The sequence below is a fragment of the Erythrolamprus reginae genome, chromosome 1, assembly GCF_031021105.1.
Source record: "Erythrolamprus reginae isolate rEryReg1 chromosome 1, rEryReg1.hap1, whole genome shotgun sequence".
NCBI classification, from domain to species: domain Eukaryota; kingdom Metazoa; phylum Chordata; class Lepidosauria; order Squamata; family Dipsadidae; genus Erythrolamprus; species Erythrolamprus reginae.
In genome coordinates, this window is record NC_091950.1 from 70,987,827 (window position 1) to 71,006,274 (window position 18,448).

The window sequence follows — 18,448 nt, forward strand, 5'->3', positions numbered from 1 at the left end:
GATGGGTGAGAGGAATGATGAGAAAAAACTAGTAGTAATAGTAGTGCAGACTTAGTAAATAGCTTGACAGTGTTGAGGGAATTATTTGTTTAGCAGAGTGATGGAGTTTAGGAAAAAACTGTTCTTGTGTGTAGTTGTGTTGATGTGTAGTGCTCTGTAGCGACATTTTGAGGGTAGGAGTTGAAACAGTTTGTGTCCAGGATACGAGGGGTCAGTAAATATTTTCCCCGTCCTCTTTTTGACTCGTGCAGTATACAGGTCCTCAATGGAAGGCAGGTTGGCAGCTATTTTTTTTCTGCAGTTCTGATTATCCTCTGAAGTCTGTGTCTGTATTGTTGGGTTGCAGAACCAAACTAGACAGTTATAGAGGTGCAGATGACAGACTCAGTGATTCCTATGTAGAACTGTATCAGCAGCTCCTTGGGTAGTTTCAGCTTCCTGAGTTGGCGCAGAAAGAACATTCTTTGTTGTGCTTTTTTGATGATGTTTTTGAAATACTGCGATTAGACAATTTACAACTACATCACCTCTGATCTGATTTAACTGTAGTTCATAAAATCATATACCAAAATGTCCTTCCTGTTAGTGACTACTTCACCTTTAACCGCAACACACGAGCACATAACAGATACAAACCAAATGTAAACTGCTCCAAACTAGATTGCAGAAAATATGACTTCAGCAATAGAGTGATCAACGCCTGGAATGCACTACTTCTTCCCCAAAATCTTTAACCTTAGATTGTTACAGTTGACCTCTCCCCTTTTCTAAGAGGTTTGTAAGGGGCGTGCATAAGCGCACCATTGTGCCTACCGTCCCTGTCCTACTGTTCTATTGTCTTTTTTAAATCATTACTCTACTTATGTTATATTTATACAAACTGCTATCCTATACTTGTTTGACAAATAAATAAATTGGAAAGTAGGTGCTCTGCTAGTAGTCAATGCAATATATTGGTCAAGTTAAGAAAATAAAGGTGAGGGACTATTGAATATCGTAATCTACCCACCTAGCTAATCTTATACCAAGTGCAATTCACTTGACTTAATCAGGTTTTTTTAGCGGGAGGCGTAGGAAGCTTTTGGAGGGGTGATTTTGGAGGCGATTTGGGGTGGCATAGGAAGTGTCTGGAAGGGTGATTTTGGGAGCGATTTGGGGTGGCACAGGAAGTGTTTGGAGGTGATTTTGGAAGCAATTTGGGACGGCATTAGAAGCATCTGGAGGGGTGATTTTGGCAGCGAGATGGGGTGAAGGAAGCGGTAGGCTAGGGGGGATTTTGGCAGCAGGATGGGGAGTGGAGGATGCAGAGGGCTAGAGGGGAAAGTGGCAGGGATATGGGCCGGCTGCAGAGAGCTCCTCGGATGTGCACCATTTTGGCCTCAGCTCGCAGCAGCAGCAGCCAAGAGAGAAGTGAGGGTTCGTAAGTAGAAAATGGTTTGTGAGTAGAGGCAAAAAAAATCTTGAACACACGGTTTGTCAGGCCGAAGTCTTCATGTGGAGTTACAAAGTTCAGCCTGACACAACACAAGGGGGGATGGGAGGGGTAGTGAGTAGTCAGAGGGAAAAGTTACTAGACACAACCAAAGATTCCTTTCTCCAAGCCAAGGCCACCATTTGTTCTGCCTCAACTGAAGAGAAGAGGAAGTTCATAAGCCCCTGCACACAGACTGGCTCTCGTGATGAACTTGTGGGCCTGGGGGATGTAAGATGAACCTTAACCTAGGTGGGATTCTGGGAAGTACTCAGAATCGGAATTTGTATGTCAGTGTTCTAAATAGCATCTGAGAAATAAAACAAGTCCCAGTCCAAATCTCTCAATCAGAGCTTGATTTATTAACAGAACCATGTTAGCTACGCCATTGTCATTCCGATTCTGAGTACTTCCCAGAATCCCACCTAGGTTAAGGTTCATCTTACATCCTCCCACAACCACAAGTTCATCACAAGAGCCAGTCTGTGTGCAGAGGCTTATGAACTTCCTCTTCTCTTCAGTTGAGGCAGAACAAACGGTGGCCTTCACTTGGAGAAAGGAATCTTTGGTTGTGTCTAGTAACTTTCCATGCTGACTACTCACTACCCTCCCATCCCCCCTTGTGTTGCGTCAGGCTGAACTCTCTAACTCCACATGAAGACTTCGGCCTGACACGGTTCATATCTTGAAAAGTTGGTAGGTAGAGGTGTTCGTAAATAGAGGTACCACTGTACTGGTAAATTTGCAGATTGAATTAGTGAGATATCTTTAATTTCAGCCTATAATGTCTTGGGTCAAGTTTTAATAGTTCAATACAGTTTATAAATCAAGGCTTAATTTCCCACCCAAAACCTGACTGTCTTAAAAGAAGACACTGGGCTGATCTAAAAAGAACAAGCTTTTGTGTTATCCTTGTTTCCCATGCTAAACATGCTTAGCACTACAACATTTGATACTTCAATAGTTGTAGAGATCAAATATATTTACCAGGCTTCTCTCTTCTATCATCTTACAGGTCTTGTAGAAATTTGCCTGATGCATCCCCTCGATGTGGTGAAAACCAGGTAAGGTTCTGCTTGAACAAGTTTTATTGACATTGGAAGGCATCCAAATTGGAAGCTGTCAGAATTCAAAATGCTCAAACTTGTCCAACTAAGATAACTTCTCCCTTTAATGGCATTTATATTTACTTAATCTTTTTCATAGCGTTTGACAGGCAGAATTTAAATGGCATGATGCATTTCTGCTGGGAGGTCATCTGGAGGTGCTAAATACCTCTTTATAAAATGCACTCCTCATGTGACAGCCTGAGATCCTTTTTCTTTAAAAAAAAAAACAGAGGAGGGCCCCATAAAAAGGTGTTTGTATATGTGTTCCTATGTACTGTCTATATCATCTGAGGAACTGTTTTGACTTGAAGCTGGAAATGACATATTGCTTTAGAAATAAAATAATATTGATCGCAGATGAGGCCTGACATAACTAGTCATGTTCTAAAAAGTCATCCAAAAGTATTATTTCAACCTCTGTTTCCACATTTCATGGTAGCCACCTTCAGGCAAGTTAAGAGATTTATGGGTGGCAAGTACCACTTGTTCAAATGCATTTAAAAACACAAACATGTTTGGTGCTAGCATTCCGGTTATCATGGTACCAGCTTCGGTGGTGCAGTGGTTAGAGTGCAGTACTTCAAGCTACTTCTGCCAGCTTCCAGAAGTTTGGCAGATCAAATCTCAGTAGGCTCAAGATTGACTCAGCCATCCACCCTTCCAAGGTTGGTAAAATGAGGACACAGATTGTTGGGGGCAATATGCTTAGAGAGGGCTGTAAGGCACTATGAAGCAGTATATAAGTCTAAATGCTATTGCTATTGCCTGGAGGCTGCTGGGGTCTGGATGGGTGTCAACAGACTCAAACTCAACCCTGATAAGACAGAGTGGCTGTGGGTTTTGCCTCCCAGGGACAATTCCATATGTCCGTCCATCACCCTGGGGGGGGAATCATTGACTCCCTCAGAGAGGGTCCGCAACTTGGGCGTCCTCCTCGATCCACAGCTCACATTAGAGAAACATATTTCAGCTGTGGCGAGGGGGGCGTTTGCCCAGGTTCGCCTGGTGCACCAGTTGCGGACCTATTTGGACCGGGAGTCACTGCTCACAGTCACTCATGCCCTCATCACTTCGAGGCTCGACTACTGTAACGCTCTCTACATGGGGCTACCTTTGAAGAGTGTTTGGAAACTTCAGATCGTGCAGAATGCAGCCAGTGTTCCCTCTAATTTTTTGGGGGGGTGGGCAGAAAAGTATAGTGTCTGAGCGGCAGTTCCTTCGGGACTGGGCGGCACAGAAATAATGAATAAATAAATAAATAAATAAATAAATAAACAAACAAACAAATAAAAAACCCACCCTGTTTTGCCTCAGAGAATTTCAAAATAAAATACTGTACTGTGTGTATATAACAGTGAGCTCATAATAGGGCAACTCTATCAATATCAAAATGCCACTTAAATAGTTGATCTAGTTTCAAACTAGATTTTCATTTTCTTTTTCTCTTCCTTACACCCATTCTTTTTCTTTCTCTTTTCCTTCCTCTCTTTTTTCTATCTGTTTCTCTCTCTTCCTCTCTCTCTCCTTCCCTCTCACTCTTTCCCTCTCGGCTTCTGGGCAGGTTTGGAAAACTCTGAGTTGACTATGATTTTTAAGTGAGCGATTGCTCACTGCTCAGCCTAGAGGGAACTATGAATGCAGCTGTGAGAGCAATCATGGGCTTCCCTAGGTATGGCCATGTCACACCAACACTCCACAGTCTGCATTGGTTGCCGATCAGTTTCCGGTCACAATTCAAAGTGTTGGTTATGACCTATAAAGCCCTTCATGGCATCGGACCAGAATATCTACGGGACCGCCTTCTGCCGCATGAATCCCAGCGGCCAGTTAGGTCCCAAAGAGTTGGCCTTCTCCAGGTCCCGTCGACTAAACAATGTCGTTCAGCGGGACCCAGGGGAAGAGCTTTCTCTGTTGTGGCCCCAACCCTCTGGAATCAGCTCCCCCCAGAGATCAGAATTGCCCCACCCTCCTTGCTTTTTGTAAGCTCCTCAAAACCCACCTCTGTCGTCAGGCATAGGGGAATTGAGATATTCATTCCCCCCAGGCCTATACAATTTATGCATGGTATATTTGTGTGTATGTTTTGTTTTTAATAAGGGTTTTTAGTTATTTTAAATATTAGATTTGTTATATGTTGTTTTATTACTGTTGTTAGCCGCCCCGAGTCTATGGAGAGGGGCGGCATACAAATCTAATAGATAGATAGATAGATAGATAGATAGATAGATAGATAGATAGATAGATAGATAGATAGATAGATAGATAGATAGATAAATAGATAGATAGACAGACAAACAGATAGATAGATCTTGAGTCTGAAAGCCTTGTCTCTCGAAAGGCAGCAATGTCCATTTGCAGTCTGCCCAACTCGATATCGATAACAGCAGACTATGTCTTCTATTTCTTGCAGATCATCAAGAAACCAGGGGTCATTGTCCGAACATCCCAAGTGCCCAACTTTAGGGCTAATGTTTTCTTATGGTTATTGCACAGTGCAAAGTTATCAGTCTGCCTGTCATTATGCCAATGAGGCATATTGACCTCCCCCACCGTCAAAGATGGCCTCTGGTGTCACACTCTGTGCCAATCAAGCTAAGACTTATAATCAGTGACTGCTGCTTTCTGTGTTGTTTCAGTGCTGTATGCAAAGCTGGAATGTCCTTTCCAGAGCATGAGGCCTAGGTAGGTTAGTATAGAGGATAGACTGTTACCCAAGCAGCAGATCTCCTCTCTCCACGTCGCTGAAATAATAATAATAATAATAATAATAATAATAATAATAATAATAATAATAATTTATTAGATTTGTATGCCGCCCCTGTACGAAGACTCGGGGCGGTTCACAACAATAATAAAAACAATGTTACAGTGGAACAAATCTAATATTAAAAGAGAAAAAATATATAAAACCCCATCATTTAAAACCAAACAACACATACATACCAAATATAAAATATAAAAGCCTGGGGGAGGTGTCTCAGTTCCCCCATGCCTGGTGATATAGGTGGGTCTTGAGTAATTTACGAAATACAAGGAGGGTGGGGGCAGTTCTAATCTCTGGGGGGAGTTTATTCCAGAGGGTTGGGGCCACCACAGAGAAGGCTCTTCCCCTGGGGCCCACCAAACAACATTGTTTAGTCGACGGGACCCAGACAAGGCCAACTCTGTGGGACTTTATTGGTTGCTGGGATTCGTGCAGTAGCAGGCGGTTCCAGAAGTATTCTGGTCTAATGCCATGTAGGGCTTTAAAGGTCATAACCAACACTTTGAATTGTGACTGGAAACTGATCGGTAGCCAGTGCAGGCCTTGGAGTGTTGTAGAAACGTGGGCGAATCTGGAAAGCCCCACGATGGCCCTCGCGGCCGCATTCTGCACGATCTGAAGTTTCCGAACACTTTTCAAAGGTAGCCCCATGTAGAGAGCGTTGCAGTAATAGAACCTTGAGGTGATGAGGGCATGAGCGACTGTGAGCAAAGACTCCCTGTCCAAATAGGGCCGCAACTTGTGCACCAGGCCACAGCCAAAAGATGGTGTTCCAATGTTAGCTGTGGATCAAGGAGGACGCCCAAGTTGCAAACCCTCTCTGAGGGGGTCAATAATTTCCCCCCCAGGGTAATGGACAGACAGATGGAATTGTCCTTGGGAGGCAATACCCACAGCCACTACGTCTTGTCTGGGTTGAGTTTGAGCTTGTTGACACCCATCCAGACCACAACAGCCTCTAGGCACCGGCACATCACTTCCACTGCTTCATTGACTGGACATGGGGTGGAGATGTATAACTGGGTATCATCGGCATACTGATGATACCTCACTCCATGCCCTTGGATGATCTCACCCAGCAGTTTCATGTAGTTATTAAATAGCAGGGGGGAGAGGACCGACCCCTGAGACACCCCACAAGGGAGAGAACTAGAGGTCGACCTCTGAACCCCCACTAACACTGACTGCGACCAACCGGAGAGGTAGGAGGAGAACCACTGGAGAACAGTGCCTCCCACTCCCAACCCCTCCAGCCGGCGCAGAAGGTTACCATAGTCGGTGGTATTGAAAGCCGCTGAGAGGTCAAGAAGCACCAGGGCAGAGGACAAGCCCCTGTCCCGGGCCCGCCAGAGATCATCCATCAACACGACCAAAGCAGTTTCCATGCTGTAGCCGGGCCTGAATCCAGACTGCTGAGGGCCTAGATAATCGGCTTCTTCCAAGGACCGCTGGAGTTGGAGCGCCACCACCTTCTCAACAACCTTCCCCATAAAGGGAAGGTTGGAGACTGGACGGTAGTTATTAAGCACGACTGGGTCTAGGGAACGCTTCTTGAGGAGGAGGCGCACAAGTGCCTCCTTATAAGGAGCCGGAAAGGACCCCCTCCCCAAGGAGGCGTTGACAATCTCCTGGACCCAGCTCCGTGTCACCTCTCGGCTGGCCAAAACCAACCAAGAGGGACACGGATCCAGTAAACAGGTGGCGGAACTCACAGCTCCAATGGCCTTGTCCACTTCATCAGGTGTCACCAAGTCAAACTCCTCCCAGACAGATGGACAAAGACGTTTAGCCCCAGTCACCTCGACTGACTCGTTGTCAGCCAATACTGCTTTACAATTGGAGTAATAATAATAATAATCCAATGGAATGGCACAGTCGATAAGATTGGTTCCAGCTGTACTATGGTTGCATACAGTCACAAACTGCTTCTGTGACTCCAGCTGCGGATTTTGCCTCAAGGTTTACTCTTGAAACCTTTTCCAATAATGGATTTAGCCACAAGGCAGTGGAAGTTTGGAATCAGAGTTTTCCTTCTCCTAGTAGATGGTTTTGCCATTTTATCTGCCGTTGGGGTGTAGAGTCCTCTTCCACCTTCAAACCAGTTAACTGTCTTCTCCTGTAACCCTGGAAAGAGGCCCTTATGAGGTGCTACCAGCCAGGCCAGCTGAGCCAAGGTTTTTGAAGTATTGCTCCTCCAACAGGATGGTGTAGCGACAACTTCTCTTCCCACAATATTTCTCCTACTATACTATGTTAGCTCAGGAATTCTGGGAGTTGAAGTTTACAGATCATAAAGGAGCCAGAGTTTCCCATTCCAGATTTAAATCGACATATTTCCAGTAGCAAATGGGGTGCTCTAAATAATTTATTAGCAGCCTAAAGGATTCCTTTTCTCCTATACACTTTGCAGTATTACTTCCTTATTGGGAAAAAAAATCATACTGGCATAGAATGTGTTGATTGTTCATGTATCATCAATCTCTGTGGCTAAGGCAGAAAAAAAAGTTCCTTGAAATATGAAATACATTTGCTTGCCCTGGAAAAAGCTGCAGTTGATTAACACTATTCTCATGCCAGATGAGATAGTTGCTGACTTTTCTATGGAAAGTTGTTTCTTAAGATACTTTTTAAAATATTGTCTTTCATAAAAGCACCAGGCTACATTTTTAGTTATGTACAGTATTTGGTTAGTAAGCCAATTCACCTGCAGGTAGCATTTATTTGTCTGTCTGTCTGTCTGTCTGTCTGTCTGTCTGTCTGTCTGTCTGTCTGTCTTATCTGTCTATCTATCTATCTTATCTATCTATCTTATCTATCTATCTAATCTATCTTTATCTATCTATCTATCTAATCTATCTTATCTATCTATCTATCTATCTATATCTATATCTATATCTATATCTATATCTATATCTATATCTATATCTATATCTATATCTATATCTATCTATCTATCTATCTATCTATCTATCTATCTATCTATATATATATATATATATATATATATATATTTGACTTCTATGCTGCCTAATCCTAAAGGACTCAGGGCAGCTTACAAAATTATATGATACAATACAAAAAGATACAAGCAATAAAAAGAAGTCGCATATAATCTGTAAAATTAACCCCGTGATAAAACCCATTTATATAAAAAAGCAGTCAATATATAATAATATATATAAAATAATATATATGTAAGTATAAACATGATGTGAATACATGAAATAAATACGAATAAAAGGGAACATTAGGATAGACACGATAGGCATACTGGTGTGCTTATGTACGCACCTCATTTATCTCTTAGGAATGGGGTGGGGTCAACAGTAGACAGTCTAAGGTTAAAGTTTTGGGGGCATTGACCCCTCTGTTGCTGAAGCTGTATTTTCTGCAATCGAGTCTGGAGTGATTCACTTTAAGTTTCTACCTATTGTGTGCTCGTGTATTGTTGTGGTTGAAGCAGTGGTGGGTTGCTCCCTGTTCGGACTGGTTCTTAGAACCAGTAGCACTGGCAGTAGGAGGCTCTGCCCACCTACCCGTGACGCTTCAGTGCATGTTCAGAAGTGTCATGCTTGTGCATGAGTGCAAGCACGCACCGGTGGCAAAATTATTTGCAACCCACCATTGGGTTGAAACTGAAGTAGTCATTGACAGGTAGGACATTATAGCAGATAATTTTATGAACTACTTAGATTACACCAAAGGTAGTGTATTTCTAAGTTGTCTAAGCCCAGAATTTCAAGTCTGGTGGCATAAGGTATTCTGTTGCGAGCAGAGAGTGGAAGATTCTTCTCATGAAACATCTCTGGACACGCTCAGTTGTATTAATGTCCAATATGCGGTGCAAGTTACAGACAGATGAGCTGTATTTGAGAATTGGTCTAGCAAATGTTTTATTTATTTATTTATTTGATTTGTATGCCGCCCCTCTCCAAGGAATCGGAGCGGCTGTTTTGCGTGCTCTGGTCAATAGTGTAATATTGCCGGAGAAGAAGCTACGCAAGGCTAGGTTTACAACTCTTAATGCCTTTTGGGCAATGTTATTACAGTGGGCTTTGGCAGTTAGATCATTAGATATGAGTACTCCAAGGTCCTTGACTGAGTGTGGCTTCTCTACAAGGCCATGCCCACTCAGCTTGTATTTTGTGTTCTGATTCTTTTTACAAACGTGTAAGGCAGAACATCTGTTAGTTGAGATTTGGAGTTGCCAATTGTTTGACAATTCTGATACAAAGTCAAGGTCTTTTTGACCTTGTTGGTGGTATTGTTGGTGGTATTAAATAGTTTTACATAATCAGCAAAGAGAATACAGTTGCTTATAATATGATTGCAAAGTCATTTATGTAAAGTATAAAGCATGTTGATCCAAAACACTTCCTTGGAGGACACCATGTTAATAGGTACACATTTGATAGGGCACTCCCTATTTTGACCACTTGTCTATTTGACTGGAATATACCTATCCAATTATGCAGGGGTCCAGAGATGCCATAGGATTTTAATTTTAGAAGTAGTTTGTCATATAGTTCTGGCATATTGCTACCCTACCCCTACATGTTTGTCATATAGTTCTGGTATATTGCTACCCTATCCCTACATGTAGGTTTTATTTTACAAAAAACTTGTTCATGGGACTGAGACGCTCTCTAGAATGGGATCCCGCCCCGAGTCTTCAGAGAGGGACGGCATACAAATGTAATAAATTATTATTATTTATTATTATTATTATCCTGTGGCTATGAAATTGCCAAAGAGATGTGAGCACAGCTAACCTTTCTTTTCCCTTCTGAATAAAATATTATTGTCTATGTCCTTATATTTAATCAGATAGGTAGACTGAGCATTGTGTTCAGGGACCAGGTAAAATATATTGAAATAATTATTTTTTGTTTGTACAAAATCCAGTTTGATCTTTGCTTGTACAACTTCTCAGCCTTGCTTACCAAATCTCCAAACCTATCATTTTCCTACCTATCAGAGTTTTTCAGCCTGTTGATTTTTATCTGCCTGTTTGCAAACGTTTGGCGGCAGTTTTCCAAAAATTTATAGAAGTATGCCACCATGAATACATGTTGCAAACTTCCTTCTTTTATGCTGTTATTGTTGTTCGTACTGAGAGCATTTGCACCAAGACAAATTCAGTGTGTGTCCAATCACACTTGGCCAATAAAGAATTATATTCTATTCTACTATTATCACTCTTCAGTATTTTATTTGCCACAGCCCCATCAATTTACATAATTATTTTAGAATTATAGTATTTGCTACATAGAACAAGAATCCCCTCTGCCTAATCTAAAACATTATCAAGATCTAACTTATGATTCTACCTGTTAAATCGGATGTGAAATCAATTACTCTATGGAGTGCAAGTTAAGCTATTCCTTTACCATCAAAATGTGTCTCTTCCTCCCCAACAAAGGAATATAACAAGGAATACAGTCCTTGTTATATGAGCATCTCATCCCATTTTTTAAAAATATGTTTTTTCTCCTGTTCTGCATTTCCAGATATCTTTCTTCCAAACAAATTTATGAGATTAAAAAAAGTAGTAGAAATAGGTTTGGTAGCAGGGATAAAATCTACTACAACGTGCCTATGACATAAATACTTTACATTTTACAAAATCATAAAAATATACATGGAATCAGAAGATATAGTAGAAAGTACAGTGGATTATGTTTACAAGAAAAACATATCCTTAAAAATGAATTTTTGGGGGAAAGCAGATGTTGGCACTAGAGAAGGAAAGCCACAGCATGAATAAAAGAAAAACAACCCCCCCCAAACCCCACGGGTTCTTTTTTGTCTGTACATTTTAGAAAAGGAAATTTAATCGAGCAACTGGGAAAGTTTAAATGGGATGACTCTGGAGACATCCATGGTGCATATAAGATATTTCAAAACATTTCAACAGAGTGGGTGGGTGGGTTATTAACAGATGTTAATGATTTGTTGGTGGCATGAGACATTAAATCACAATCAGGGTAGATTGTGGTCATGCCTAGTTTCTTACCCACAGATGAAAATTCAGAATTAGACCACTGTTATGCCTGATTTCTTACCAGTGATAGACCATGTGTGCATTAAATAACCACTTTGTTTTAAGGATAATATCAGGTCCCCTATATTTAACTGTTTTTCATGTCACTCAGCTAACATTAGATAATTTAACATGACCTTTTGGTTATGTGAGTCTGTGAAGTTTCTCAGATGTGTGTGACTGTATGCGTGTGTATTTCAATTCACTGACAACTAGAAATTGCAGGTACAAAAAAAGACAAATGCAAATGGTTAAATTTCTGCATAACCATATCATCATCAATTGTTCCCAAAAAAGCTGACCATTAATACTATATTTAAATAAAGATCTAAAACAACAGCATTATGCTTTAGGTTGCCAAATCCATCCTGTAAATGAATAAAACTGAGATAATATCTTGCATTTTGTGCTTTCAGTATGTTTTTGTTAGCAGATGTAGCAGTGTGTATTCTAAGTCTAAAGGGATTTTTTTTAGAAACAAGAATCCACTTATTGAGCAGTTTATGGATAAAAAAATAGATATATTTCAGTGTGTCTTTGGAAAAATAAGAGTCTTATTTTATTGTTCATTTCTCAAGAGGATGCAAAGAAGCAGTTACAATGTTTTAATCGTTGCTTATTATAAAAGGCCAGTTCCTGAAGCTGGTAAAAGGCATGAAAAATAGTTTCCTCAACTTCCTTTTTTCCAAGTGTTTTGGAACCAGAACTTTCAAAAGTTGAACACATTTGAGACATGCCAGGTTGGCATGTGATTGTTTAGCGTAGTGTTGTACTTTAAAATACTGGACACTTAATGTTAATAAAATTACTATATTGAATACCATTAATACACTGGTATCTCTACTTACAAACTTAATTTATTCCGTGACCAGGTTCTTAAGTAGAAAGGTTTGTAAGAAGAAGGAATTTTGCCCATAGGAATCTATGTAAAAGCAAATAATGTGTGCGATTGGGGAAACCACAGGGAGGGTGGAGGCCCTGTTTCCTCCCAGGAGATTCCTAGAAAGTCCCCACAGAGGCTTCTCCCCACCTTTTCTGGCCCTCTTTCCTCCCAGGAGATTCCTAGAAAGGCCCCACAGAGACTTCTCCCCACCTTTTCTGGCCCACTTTCCTCCCAGGAGATTCCTAGAGAGGCCCCACAGAGGCTTCTCTCCACCTTTTCTGGGCGTCTTTCCTCCCAGGAGATTCCTAGAGAGACCCCACGGAGGCTTCTCCCTGCCTTTTCTGGTTACAGTTTCGGAGGCTTGGGTTTGTAAGTGGAAAATGGTTCTTGAGAAGAGGCAAAAAAATCTTGAACACCCGGTTCTTATCTAGAAAAGTTCATAAGTAGAGGCGTTCTTAGGTAGCGATACCACTGTATTAGATTTATAATGTGCTAACTGTTCAAGAAATTCTCCACCATGTTTTCTATACTTTTTTTTTTCTAGGAACTATCACATTTTTTGAATCATGTACCCGGGTTAGATGATACTATTATTAATGTCAAACAAAGCCAGTTTGGAGAACAATGACACAAATTCCTGATCAAATGTAGTCATTACTCTAGTGAATATTCTATTCCTTTGCAGAGCAATACTCTAAAAACCACCAGAATAACATTTGTTTATATTGCATTTTGTGTTTGCATGCCCATTTTTGGTTATATTTATTTTCATTGCTTGGAAATTCTTTTGATGAAAAGGAATTGCACATATCCACATAAATGTATAAATAACCAAACTTCCAAAAAATGCCTTTCCCATTTCTCATTTCTGGAAAGCCTGTGGACAAATCTGCAAATTGTATTATGTTTTTAAAAGTATGAAACATAATAAAATATCTTGTTGCTTAGAACAGCCCCCACTCAAATTCATACCCTTACCAAAATAACTTTCTGCTTTCATTTTTATTATTATTTTGACAAATGATATGATATTAGAAAGTCATGTGTTTTCTTTACTGTTTCATGTTGATTTATGATTTGAGGTTTTTCCTGAGGTAATATGGAAGTGCTAGAAATGATTTCAGTTATACACAAGCAAGAATATTCTTTTTAACTGAAAGGAATTAAACATTATTATATTATGTGTATTTAATTCCCCATGTACTTGCTTTCATGTTCGATTTGTGGCATATCATAGTCAGGACTACAATTTACAATATTTTTGTCATTTTCCAGAAAAAAATGACAAAAAAAAAAACCCCATTGGATATGCCAGATTCACATAACAACATGGTATTTATTTATTTATTTATTTATTTATTTATTTATTTAATTTATTTATTAGATTTGTATGCCTCCTCCTCCTCCTCCTCCTCCTTCAACCTTATATAAAAGTATCTTACATTACTATTTCAAAAGGATTTCTCTAGGAAAACTACTTCTTCTGTCCTTGGGCCTCTACACATTTTTTCCAGCGACTCTGCCATGACCGGTACACACCCTGGAAGGCGTCTTCGGGGACCTCTCGCAACGTCTTCGTCATGGCTGATTGGATCTCTTCTATGGATGAAATATGGGTTCCTTTCAGGGCTTGGAACAAAAGGAAGTTTGCTGGGGTGACCTCAGGACTATGGGAGGGCAGTATTGGCACCTGGTGTTTGGTCAGGAACTCACGGACTCGAAGCGCGTTGTGGCAAGATGCATTTTTTGTCCATAGAAGATATCCAATCAGCCATGACTAAGACCCTGTGAGAGGTCCCTGAAGACACCTTCCAGGGCGCGTGCCAGTCATGGCAGAGTCACTGGAAAAAATGTGTAGAGGCCCAAGGACAGTACTTTGAAGAATTTTAAGTGTTTGTGCAAATCTGTTCAATAAATTACTTTTTAAAAAAATTGTATTACTTTTGGACCGCACCCTATATGTCTTTATTTGGAGATGTAATTGTACTGAATACAGAATGAATGGCACTTTTGTGTATACATTTATAATAGGTTCACCTCAATCCTTAAAGTGAACATATTTACTTTGAAAAGTTATTACTATCATCATTGTCTTTTAACAACCCCATAATCCTTTGCAGGGTGGTGTCTGAGCTGTCAAGGATCAGTACTATCCTAGGTAATATTCCATTTAAGGTAAAAAGGTTGTGAGTATGCAAAGCAGTCATACTGCTGAGTCATAGTGACTAAGCTGCAACCTGATTGGACCAGATCAGTATAAGAAGCAAGGCACACTTGCAGTGGTGTGGTTGTTCTGGTTGGTTGGTTAGTATTGGGGTTAGTATTGTGGCTGGATTGGTTTAATGTACAGTGATCCCCCGATTATCGCAAGGGTTCCGTTCCAAGACCCCTCGCGATAATCGATTTCTCGCGATGTAGCGGTGCGGAAGTAAAAACACCATCTGCGCATGCGCGCCCCTTTTTCCATGGCCGCGCATGCGCAGATGGTGTTTTTACTTCCGCACCTGGGAAGACCCAGCAGCTGAGGAGCCGCCTGCCTGCCCGCTTGTCCGCCGCTTTTCCGCTTGTTCGCCGCTCTGGGAGTTGAAGACCCAGGGAAGGTTCCTTCGGCCGCCCACCAGCTGATCTGCTCGGCAGCGCAGTAGCAGCGAGGAGCCGAAGATGGGGTTTCCCCGTTGCCCACGCAAAGGGGAAACCCCATCTTCGGCTCCTCGCTGCTACTGCGCTGCCGAGCAGATCAGCTGGTGGGCGGCCGAAGGAACCTTCCCTGGGTGCCGCCCGCCGCTCGAGAGCAAGAGGGGGAGAGATAGAGAAAGAGAGAGAAGGAAAGAAAGAGATGAGAGAGGGAGGAAGAGAGTGTGAGAGAGGAAGAAGCAAGATAGAGAAAGAGAGAGAAAGAAAGATGAGAAAGGAAGGGAGTGACGTCATCGGGTGGAAAAATCGCGTTATAGCGTTTTGCAAAGATCGAGATCGCGAAACTCGGGGGATCACTGTATTGTGGTTTATAGTTGTTGTAAAGTACTTTCTGTAAATAGAAGAATAGGAAAGATTCTATTTTTGCTACACTGAAGAGTAAAACTTCTTCAACCAGTTCCTGCTGAATTGTTTGCATTCTTCATCAGCTTCAGTTCCTGAGTTCGTGTGTCACACATTCCTGTGCCTATCCAGTAGCCAGTAGCTTTCAAACATAACTCGGACATGGGCAAGTGAACTGAGCTAGCAGAGTGTTTCAATGGCTAGAAGCCCTTCCTATAATTGAGTTATAATATCTGATAGCTCTCTGGACAGTTCATAGGCTCTCAGAATGACCAGCAACATAAATCACTCATTATTCATTTACTTTCTCTCCTTCAAACAAATTGAAATAATTACTTTAGACTAATAATTTGCAAAAACAGGGAGTTCACATCTTATGAAAGTATGGTGGTAAGGGATCTTTTTTTTTAAAAAAATTATTGAACAGTTTTTAACAGTTTTTAAAACATACAGATACAAATATACATATGTACAAAACTAACATTAAAAAAACACCACATGACATAACAAGACCTAAACAGTAAAATTTAATATTCCTTTACCAGTGTTGTATAGTTTCCCCCCCCCTTCGCTAAAATGGGGGTGGGCGTGGCGAGAGTGTGCTGCATCCATTATAGTTTTATGTATGGTATGTGTGTGTTGCATGGTTTTTAAATGATGGGGGGGTTTTAGATGTTTTTTTAATATTAGATTTGTTTACATTGTAACACTGTTATTATTGTTGTTCTGAGCTGCCCCGAGTCTTTGGAGAGGGGCGCCATACAAATCTAATAAATTATTATTATTAATTATTATTATTATCCGACCTGCGAGTTTGACACCCCTGCTTTAGAAGGATTAACTCTAGCATACATCCTTTCTAATCAGGTAAGCATGGGTGGGCTACTGCCCGAATGGGGGGGACGACACAGTGGGGTAGCGAAAATGAAGCTCCACCCCAGAGCACCCAATTTGCACTGAAAGATGTTGAAAGAAAATGCAGGGCGTCCTGCATAAGCCATGCCCACCGTGTGGTAGTAAAAAATTTGGTAGCCCTTCACTGCTGATAAGTATCAATTTTTACCATTCATGGTGTACTGTATCATGACTGAAATTTATGAAAATGATTTATGCTGTTGATTGCCCAGATTTTCATTTATTTCAGTGATTAGAAATTCGACTATAAAAAGTAGCAAATTGTTATTTGGCTATGTTTAAACCTTTGTGCCTTCTTTGTTTTGTTTTTCTTTCCCTATACAAGGCAGTAAAATGTTATCACGGCAGTTGATTCATAATCAGCATTATATGTCATTTTGTAGTTCACCAAACAGCAACTGTCAAAAGGAAACGTTTTCTTTTATAAAAAAATTATGAACAGCAACAATGACAACAAAATAGTGTAAAACATAACACGTTTTCCTTTAATTCCACAAGGGATTAAAACAGTGGTTCTTAAAATGCCTTCTCGCCATTTGATAACAATACACTGATTTGGAGCTGAACATCCTTGAAAGGAAGCTAATAAAATAAAGTGTGGCATTACGCAAGATACTTTTTCAGCCTACATGTTGGAAAGAAGCCTGTTAAGAATTCAATTTCAGCTATTAAGGGATTATAAAATGCCACCGAATAGATGATGATGACGACAATGATGATGATGATCATAGCAATAATAATACATCCGTCTTTCTGTTTGTCAGAATATAACAGCATTCCTTAAATTTTTATTATAGTTGAGCTTCAGGAATGTTTCTATAGTTTAAGAAGACATAACTTTTTAGCCCGGCTTCTGAAATCGTGTTGCAGTTTTTCATTAACCTAGAAACCTCCTCCTTACATGGTTCACAGCCTGGTCTCAGCTCGCTTGGAGGTAACAAAGGGTGTCAGGGACAAGAATACAGCAGGGGGTTTTCTCCATGAGGGCTGCCATCTGACTTTCATCAGGTCAACTGTTTTAACTCCTGCCTCATTAACTAAAATAAAATGGAGATTACGGTGTGTGGAAGGATCAGATTGCCTGGAGCTAGCTTCGCCTCTTGACAGTTGCTGTTGACTCTGTATTTGGACAAGACTGGGCTCCCTGTGTTTTCCATTTAGCATGGCAGCAGGCTTTAAATTACCTCGAAGACAAGGCCATTTGCAAGGCATCCCCTTTGACATTTCAGAGATTAGGTGTGGAGAGAATATTGCAGGACAGGAAGACACCTCAGCCTCAAAGTTAGTTCATCTACTTTAGAAATGTCAGGGTCTGGTATGGCTTTAACTGTGATCAAGGCAATCTTTCATATCAGGTCATAGCTACCCCTTCGTTTTCAAAGAAGGCTCTAAAACAGTTTTTAAATTAATACAGAAAGTTTGCAAAGTGTATTAACTGCCCATGTTATTGACATGATATCCTTATTTTGGAGAACATTTTGATCAGACAGTTTGAACTGAAGCTCAAAATAGAATGGGATGGAATAGAATAGAATAGAATAGAATAGAATAGAATAGAAATTCTTTATTGGCCAAGTGTGATTGGACACACAAGGGATTTGTCATTGGTGCATATGCTCTCAGTGTACATGGATGAAAAGATACATTTTCAAGAATCATGAGGTACAACAGTTAATGATGTCATAGGGTACAAATAAGCAATCAGGAAACAATCGATATTAATATAGATCATAAGGATACAAGCAACAAGTTACAGTCATAAATCATAAATGGGAGAAGGTGGAGGATAGGAATGATGAGAAAACTAATAATAATAGTAATGCAACCTTAGTGAGTAGTTTGCCAGTGATGGGGGAATTATTTGTTTAGCAGAGTAATGGCATTCAGGGGACAACTGTTCTTGTGTCTAGTTGTCTTTGTGTACAGTGCTCTACAGTGTCGTTTTGAGGGTAGGAGTTGAAACAATTTATATCCAGGATGCAGTGTACAGGACCTCAATGGAAGGCAGGTTGGCAGTAATTGTTTTTACCACAGTTCTGAGATATTGTTACAGAATTTTATTTTTTAAATTATATTTAGAGACCACCTATTTTCTTTATAGGGCAACATAACCCAAGAATAAACATAAAAAGTGGAAAAATCTGGCTAGTTCTTACAGGGAAGTATGGAAACCGCCTCTCTTACAACCAGGGCATTGTAACATGTTCACACAGGCAAGGGTAAGGGT

The 18,448-nt window shown here is 40.6% G+C and overlaps 1 protein-coding gene across 5 annotated transcripts in view; it reads left to right on the top strand.

The window, feature by feature from the left end:
- The window catches only part of SLC25A21 (solute carrier family 25 member 21), a 314,802-nt gene that overhangs the window by 189,552 nt on the left and 106,802 nt on the right, over positions 1–18,448 (top strand). For all 5 annotated transcript variants that reach the window (XM_070755370.1, XM_070755380.1, XM_070755396.1 and 2 more), the window contains one exon: positions 2,487–2,535. In XM_070755370.1, coding sequence (XP_070611471.1) covers positions 2,487–2,535 — 49 coding nt within the window. The remainder of the gene's footprint in view (positions 1–2,486; positions 2,536–18,448) is intronic.